At 35.2% G+C, this 8,674-nt stretch overlaps 1 protein-coding gene across 4 annotated transcripts in view; it reads right to left on the bottom strand.

Moving 5' to 3' along the window:
* Scn9a (sodium voltage-gated channel alpha subunit 9) overlaps nucleotides 1–8,674 on the bottom strand; it is an 85,205-nt gene that overhangs the window by 22,233 nt on the left and 54,298 nt on the right. For all 4 annotated transcript variants that reach the window (XM_010606894.3, XM_033756406.1, XM_033756405.1 and 1 more), the window contains exons 18-19: nucleotides 7,513–7,667; nucleotides 3,236–3,409 (exon numbers count right to left, since the gene is read on the bottom strand). In XM_010606894.3, the coding sequence (XP_010605196.1) occupies nucleotides 3,236–3,409; nucleotides 7,513–7,667 (329 nt within the window). The remainder of the gene's footprint in view (nucleotides 1–3,235; nucleotides 3,410–7,512; nucleotides 7,668–8,674) is intronic.

Genomic DNA, 8,674 nt, shown 5'->3' with positions numbered 1-8,674 from the left:
CACATCTATACACGCACTTAGTGCAGCTACCTCTCTACATATATATATATATATATATATGTATATACACACACACAAACACACACACACACAAATATATGTCCATATTGATGAATAATGCTTAATCAAATAAGTTTCAAATAAAGTAGTCAAAAATCCTACAGAAGCCAGGCGTAGTGGCACACACCTGTAATCCTAGCACTCAGGAAGCTGAGGCAGGAGGATTGCTGCAAGTTTGAGACCAGCCTGGGCTACATAGCGACTTCCAGGGCAGTCTGAACTACATGGTGAGATCCTTCAAAAAACAAAACAAACAAGAGAACAAAAATCCTACAGAAATAATAAGAATGCATTCTCTGAATAGCAAATCAAAGTAGCGAATGTGAAACGTGAATAAGCACTAAAATAACCTGCAAAGCTTGTTATAACAATTTGCTGGATCTCCACACTAGCTTCTGATTCTTCCAGTTTTAAGGGAATTTGAAGAATTTACATCTTCAATGAGTTCCCACCTACAAGTGTCAAGTTTGGGTTTAGAGATCACACTTTGAGAACAACTATTCTATGCAAGTTTCTCAATTTGTGAGAAAAAAAATTCACACTGCACAATGATGCAGGCCTGTGGTTCCAGCTGCTTGACAAAGGCAGGGGAATTTAAAATTCTGAGAAAGCAAAATGAAACCCTACTGCAAAACAGACAAATAAAAAAAGAAATTCAAGCCCTTCTCCAAATCTGCACCTCTAGATTTTCATTTCTATCAGCAAGAATATTGTGTGGAAATTTTTGCACTATGCAAATGTTACATATGCCCATATATGTCAATATGTTTGTATACAAAATATTAAATAACATTTCAAATTGAAGTTATAGACTCCCCTGACTTCTACACATCATATACTTCTAAGCATAAAGGATGTCAAACATTGAAAATCATCAGTTCAAATATTTAAATATAAAACAATTTCTGTTGTTAAAAGATCATAACTTTCAGTTTAAAATGGATTTAGTTCTACTTTCTATCTTTTGTTTCCTAAGCTGAATGATGAAAACAAATATTTTTGTGATATTTTGAAAGTTTTTAAGCACCTTAAGTATTTTACAGCCTTTAAAAGATCTAATCACTTATAAAGATGAAAAGAAAAACAACACATTCTTTAAGCTTTTTTTCTTATTTTGGTTAGCTTTTCTTTAAAACTACACTATTATCAAAAGTATTAATAATATCATGTTTTTTCCCTAAGTGGTATCTAGATATATAAAAGGTAAATTAAAAATTAAATATATAAAATCATTAATATTAGTTCAAAAATTAGAGTTCTTGCAGAGGGAGAATTCTACATGTTGTATAATGTATAGCTAAACACTGGAAATTATTTTACACATAATTTATACAAAAAATAAAAAAGATATTACAATTGAATGTTTCATGTATTGTGTTATAAAAACCAGAATTTACTGGGCTTTAAATAAGAGCTGAGAAATTGAATTTTTGAGAAAATATGACTTGCTATTTTTAACATTTTTACAGTCAAATTTTAATGATCACTTATATAATTTCATCTCATAAATTTCAGTCATTTGTAGGAAAATAAATGAAGACCACAATGCTAAGTGCCATAAACCAGCCAAAGAAAGTAAAATATCTCATGGTTTCTCTTCTGTGAGAAAGCCAAACAGTAAATAATTTAAAGGGCGAACTAAAAGTTATATCATAGGAAAGAGGAAGTAGATCTTTGGCTGATGGAAAGGAGATCTAGAGATGCAAGGGAGAGAGAGGGAGAGGAGAACAAGTAAAGAGGATTAAGATGCAGCCAGGTACCTACAGCAATTCTCTATAATGAACGTACTCATTATTCGACACAATTGTCTACTTATAAAAACCAAAGCAAAATAATAATAATTTTCTTAATCTTATTTGAAAGGTATGGCAATGCAAACCATTCGTTTAATGTTAAAGTACTTGGATGTATAGAAATTTCTATATTGCTTTCTAACTATTCCAAGCATCGAGTGGAAAACAATTCTCTATAACCGATTATGTTTCTTCCATAGTAGCGAAAGCTAAATTTCTGAAAATCTAAGAAAATTAGTGAAAAACCAGAGAACACAGCCTGCAAAAATAAAACTGAAAAATAAAGGGCACACATTAATTCAGGAAATCTTTTCAAGCAGGGGAATTAGCTCAGGGGTGCCGCCTCCTGCCTCACAAGTGCAAGACCCTGAGTTCGATCCCTGGAACCAAAAACAAAAATAAAAATGTTAAAAAACAGAAATCTTTCAAAAAATATAAAATATATTTATAAATATATTATTAAAATAGGAGAATACACTAAATAAAATGAATGGGTCATAATGGTAATTTTACCACTATTGTCTGAGAATTTTTGATCTCATAAAATATTTTAAGGTATTTTCCCCCACTTTCTCAATGAGAAGCCTATAAAATTATTTTTTAAAAAACAGCACTGTGGATTGAACTCAGGGGCACTCTACCATTTAGCTACATGTCCAGCTCTTTTATTCTTATTTTGAGACATCTTTTCGTTATTCAGCAGTTTTTTAAATTTATCATTTGAAATGTTTAGTGACTGCTTCTGCGCCCACAGCTATTGTAGAGATGAAGGGTAGTTGTATGTGTGACGTTAGGGTAAAAAGTTATGACTCATTTTGGCTTTTCCTACAGTATGAATTAGATAAATATTCTGAATTTCTATACTTCTACTTTCATTAACATAAACTCAGTTAGCTTTTATCTTACTATTTTTATATAAGTTTTAGCTTACATGAGAGACAACTTGTGTACCCTTATTACCTTTAATCTTCTATCTTATATTGGGAAAAAGCAGTATTTCCTCTAATCTGAGATCTTTAATCTTTCCTTTTCTATTATGACCATCTAGTTTTTTTCTGCTTTATTGCTAATTTTAATAGGAATGAGATTCAAATTGCATACTTAAAGTAATTACATATTCTCTGATTGGAAAAAATATATGCAAAAGCCTATTATAAATATTAGAATGATACAGAATAGAATTCACATTTGTGGAAGGATCTCCATTCTACTATCCTCACAGACATATTTCCACTTGCTGTAATAATATTACTAAAAAATACAAACCTATAGCCTAAAAATACATGAAGCAAAAACAAAATAACAGTATATAACATTGGTGAGAGTTCAGAACACTGAGTAAGAATTGTCTTTCAAAATTTACTCCAAAATACCATACTTACATCAACAATTAAGAAATCCAGCCAACACCATGCATTGGTGAAATACGTTTTATACCCATATGCCACCCATTTTAAAAGCATTTCCAGAATGAAGATATAGGTGAATATCTTGTCAGCATACTCCAGGATAATCTTAATGGTCTTTTTTTTCTCAATATATATATCTTCAAAAGCCTATAGGAAAATATTCAGACTTTAATTCATGAGATTTATGCTTCATAACAGAATAGAAAATACTAATAATGAAATATAAAAATTCTTATGAGATCACTGAAATATAATAGCTGTAAGCAGTTGTCTTTCTTCTGCTGAGGAGCCACTCATAACACTAATTTCTAGCCTCTCACTAGTTCTTAACAGGAAGTAAAGAGAAAGAGTGCAAAAGAATGAAATTCTAATCCTTTAATAGTCATGACTCTGATACCTGTGAGGGTTTCCTCTTCGTCTGATTTTCCTTTTCATTCAAATTAAATGACAACAGCTAATTTAAAACACCATTCCTAGGCCAATCCTTCTTATAAACCTTCTTTCATTCCACACTGTCCTTCACACCCAACCCTAGTGTGTGGAGCCTCTCATTGGTTCTTATGGGCTTGTATGGCCCAGTGCCTACCACTGCGTGGTGAGGAAAGATTTGCTAAGGGCATGTTTGCAGTAGCTTAATAAGACTATGGGACTCAACGCTGCTTCTTTTAAATTCTGCGTCAACTTTTTATCTTCATCTAAATACTCTACAAATCACTGCTAAATTCACTTCACGAAATGTGGTCCACACAGTAAATGGTAGACAGTGATACTGTAGGTATAGCCATAAGTCTGTTGGGAAATAATTTAAAGAACGGAGCTCTGTGAGACAGTGAAAATGAGCACTCATCTAAATAAGTATACCTTAGTAGAATTTTCTATTTAATTTTTCTTTATTATTTTTCTCATTGAGTTTATTGGTACATTTTAGGTGTACAGTAGAGTTACATTTATCACTGGAATCTTATACCTTTACATGACAGGTCTTGGTTCTCATTTTTCCCCTTATCCCTGCCCTCCCTTCACCCCCTCCTCCCTTCCCTATGTACAAATACTCTATTTCCAATTTCTTATATTTTTTTCCTTCCCTATTTACAAAAACTTTATTTCTATTTTTCCATTTTCTCATATGTTTTCTTTTCCCTTATTACCTTTCCCCTACCATTCCCACTTCCCCTACACCTCTAGCCCTTTACTTCCTATTTCAATGATATCATGGTTTTTCATACCAGAGAAACTATTTGGTATTTACACATGTGTGACTTACTTATTTCACTTAGGAGTATTTCCTCGATATGTATCCATTTTCCTATGAATGACTCTAATTTCTCATTCTTTATGGCTGAGTAGTATTCCATTTTAAAGAAAAACCACATTTTCTTTATGCAGTTTCCAACTGATGGGCAAATGGGCTGTTTCCAAGTTTTAGCTATTACAAACTGTGCCGCTCTAAACATAGGTGCACATACATCACTGTAGAATTCTGTTTTAGGTTGAAACACAGTTCATCTTGTGGGAAGTAATGCAAGTGAAGGGACCTGTGTCCTTGGTGGTCAACATCATATTACTTGTCCAGGGTGATGGGTTTGTGCCATTTTTAATTTTTTTAATCCAAGTTTTGCAATCAGTATTTTAAAAATTATCTCGTGTACTTTTGTAAGCTATTAATATTTGTAAACTGTTAATACTTACATTACAAACAAACAAAAAAACAGAGAAGTTGGAGCAGAGAGAATGGAAGAATCTACAAAAATGTCCAAAGGCAGCACCAAGTTGAAATCCTGAAGGCCAGTTGACTCTGAAGTGCAGGAGAAGGCTTTTAGCCATCAGGACTTTCTTGTCCCTTTCTCCAAGTGCTGGAGCAATCAGGGAAGGCACCGACAGATACAATATGGCCATGAGCCATCTTTATTTTATTTTTTTGGTAATGGGGATTGAACTCGGGACCTTGCGCTTGCAAGGCAGGCGGTGGAAACTTTGAGCTAAATCCCTGGCCCAATGGCCCATCTTTAAATCACAAAAACAAGAAAGTATCTTGGTCATAAAGAAGCCTGTTTTCAGAACTGTGCTACAGGTTTATAGCAGAATCATTGAGTATTTGTGATGAGACTCAGAAACCTTGTTGAGTAAACCTCATGGGACTTGTTCCAGAGCTTGAAAGAGACCTCAGCTGCAGGGAGACCTAGCTCCCAGGACTGTTTGTGTGGGTGTAGGAGATATCAGACAAAGATGCCATTAGAGCTCTCCTTGATTTGGGGGTTAGGTTTACTTTTACTCATTTTAGTTTCACTAATTTCTTTCTTTTTGATAACTTCTCCTCTTTTAAAATGGAAGATAAGGTGATAGCCCCTATCAAATTGTATTTCTGTCACTTACTATTATGCAACATTTTACACTCTGTTCAGCTTCCTTATTGGTAAATTAAAAAGAATACCAAAATCTCACAGTGTTGTTTGGAAATTAAATGGGAAAAATCCATAAAAACAATTGAAATGTAATAAAAATGTACCTTTTTATTTTGTACACAGGTATTTTATTTTATTTTTCTTAATTAAAGACTTTTTTAAAATGAGGTGTTTTAAGTTTGGAGAAAACTGAGTGGGAGGTACAAAGTTAGGTGTTTTTGAAGTCTAATTAGTTTCCAAACTCCCTGAGTGAAAAACACAGATCCCTTTTTCCCTTTTCTTTGTCATAGGGCTTGTTTGAATTGTAGTGTTGAGAGTGGCCTTCCAAAAAATGCCATCTTTTTTTATTAAAGAAAGTTTGAACAAGTTATTGCTGTTCTTTAAGTCTTAAAATCTCCTCTCAGACACATGACTAGGCACAGTATAAATGTCCATTATTAGAAAGGCGAGATGTTGTAGGCAATATTAAGATTCCTACGAGAACAAGACAAATAGTGCTTTTCTTCTCAGGTTGTATGTTGCTGCGCGATGAGATTTCTCTTGCCAGGCAACTCACTGTGGGGTCGACAGCCCCTCAAGTCCCTGGGAGGTGTGCAGGGGATGCAAGGTCCTGACTGCTCCTCACTCCGGCCATTCCTCAGGGTTGTGTGTGCAGCAGGCCACCTCAGGAGGTGAGGTAGTGTCTCCCTCTGGGGCAAAGATCAGCTGCTTACAGCTTGGTGAAAGGGTGGTTTCTTTAAGCTCAGTGTTCCTCACTTGCGATGTTAATTTTCGAATCATGCAGCATTCACCCAGCCCCACACTTCGCAACACTAGCATGTTTAAGATCAAGGTACCTTAAACACCATGAGTAACGCAGTCCTTTATCTCTGACTGAGGCAGCTTATATCCTCTGTCAGAATTTAGGAAATAAAAATGTAACATATTAGCCCATGAGTTGAGAAAATCAAATTCCACATCCACGATGAACACTGACTATGAGGCAATTTATAAAGTTCTTTGCTGTTTTCAGTATAATGAAACCTCCAGTAACATTTCTAGCTGGATTTCGGCTCCTCTTGGCTTCTAATGGCTCCTCTCCGATAGTGTCAATTGGAAAGTATGACAATGTTTAGAAAGGTTTAGGGTGGTTTAGCTCTTTCAGTTCCCTTTAAATCCCTATAGAAGAACTTCGTGAGATTCCATAGCTGCCAGGGTAACAGAGTCAGGCTTGTACAAGAATGAAAGATTTGTTCCGTTCTCATCCTAAAATTATCATCCATTTTACCAAAACCTCTAAGCTGCTTCATGAGCTGAGTCTGGGTATCTTTCTCACAATATCTCTGGCCACTTGTACTTGCTCTTCCTCCCACAGTCTTTGCGCCTCAGCAACACACAATTTCCTGAATATTTCATGTTGTTTGATGCGTCGTTACCATCATGCGCTTGGCCTCCTCAGCCCACCTTGCCTGGTTGAAAAATGTCTTTTCTTTCTAGACTTTGCAAAGCATCATCCGCCATTCCAAAATCACAAGAGGACAGCTGTTCACTTTGTTACAGAGCATTATGTGTATACTTCACTTACAAATGCGTCACGGCTCTGTAATCACTGTCTGTGCCTGTCTCTTCCCATTACTCTCTTAGCTCCACAAGAACAGTACTTGGATCTTATCTGTCCTTGTATTCTTGGCAGCAGGAATAATGCCTTGCATGCAGGAGTGCTCAGGAAATGTTCATTGAGCTCATCTGAAATTCTGTCGTTGATAATCATAGGGATTAATTCTTAAGTAAAACAACGAGCTGTGACTCTGTATCTCCCAATTTATTAATTAACAGCCAGTTTATTGACTTAGGTATCGGATCACTTACCAAAGCTCCGCTGCTGAGCAGGATCATGAGAACAATGAAGCTTTCAAACCAACTGTGTTCAACTATCCTGTAGCAGGTCTTCCTGATGTTCCACCAGACTTTTCCTCTCCCTGACTCTATGCTAACTTGGCAGCATGGGAATCTCCGAACACAACCTGACAAGAAAGATGCACATGTAAAATCTTAATGTTCAGAATAAACGAAATGCTTAAACTACATTGTTCAGTGGAAAGTGTTCTCTGTGATACTCCCGCAAGCAAATGATTTCAAACACATTTCCTTGCAGTTTCAGATAGATTCAATGTGGTTGTCACTTTCTTTCATTTTCTAACTTCCACGATTTTGTATTAAAACTTTCTGGTTATTTTTAACCTGGAATGTATTACTCTTTTCCATTCTTCCCTCATTCCTCCTCAGACTCCTCCGCATTGCTTAAACCACTTATATTTGGTGAAGTAATAAATGAATGAATGATGTCTACTCATAGCAAAATGTAGTCTGGTGCTTTCTTGGTGGACAGATTTTCCTGGATGTGCACCTAGGGTACAATTTGAGATGTTTCCAGTCCTATATTAAAAACTTTCTGAGAAATGTAACCCTATTCAATATTATGAAATGTAGTAGAACATCCTAAAATTAGGTTCCAAAGAAATACATCTTCATCAAAAGATACAAATGAAACTTTTTAAAGTGCTCTAAGTTAAAAACAAGTATTAGCTGGGGCTTTTAGGCATAAAATATATTGCTATAAAAAGAAAAAAATTGTAAAAATGTTTTGGTTATGCATTAATTCATTTATTCATTTATCTATTAAACATTTATTAAAGGTTTGCTCTCAGGCCTGTATGCAGTTTCCTCTCCTCAGAGAATTTAGTTTTGCCTTTGGTTAAGTAGAAAGATCCAGAAATAAATTACCACAACTGGAAAAGGCCGCCAAAATGGCAAATGTATAAATGGGATTTTGGTGACATGGGAGGAAACACACGTAACCTACTAGTTTATTGAGAAGTACACAAAGGAGGCTTCCTAGAAAAGGTGGAGATTAAACTGAATCAAAGTATCAGTAACAGGGCTGGGGATTTAGCTGAGAGGTTCTGGTGCCTGCCTAGCAAGCCCAAGGACCTGAGTTTGATACTTGGTACCAAAAAAAAAAAAAAAAAAA

Source organism: Fukomys damarensis, unplaced genomic scaffold (genome assembly GCF_012274545.1).
Source record: "Fukomys damarensis isolate Sample0158 unplaced genomic scaffold, DMR_v1.0_HiC HiC_scaffold_26, whole genome shotgun sequence".
NCBI lineage: Eukaryota > Metazoa > Chordata > Mammalia > Rodentia > Bathyergidae > Fukomys > Fukomys damarensis.
This window is presented reverse-complemented; position numbering and strand designations above follow the sequence as displayed.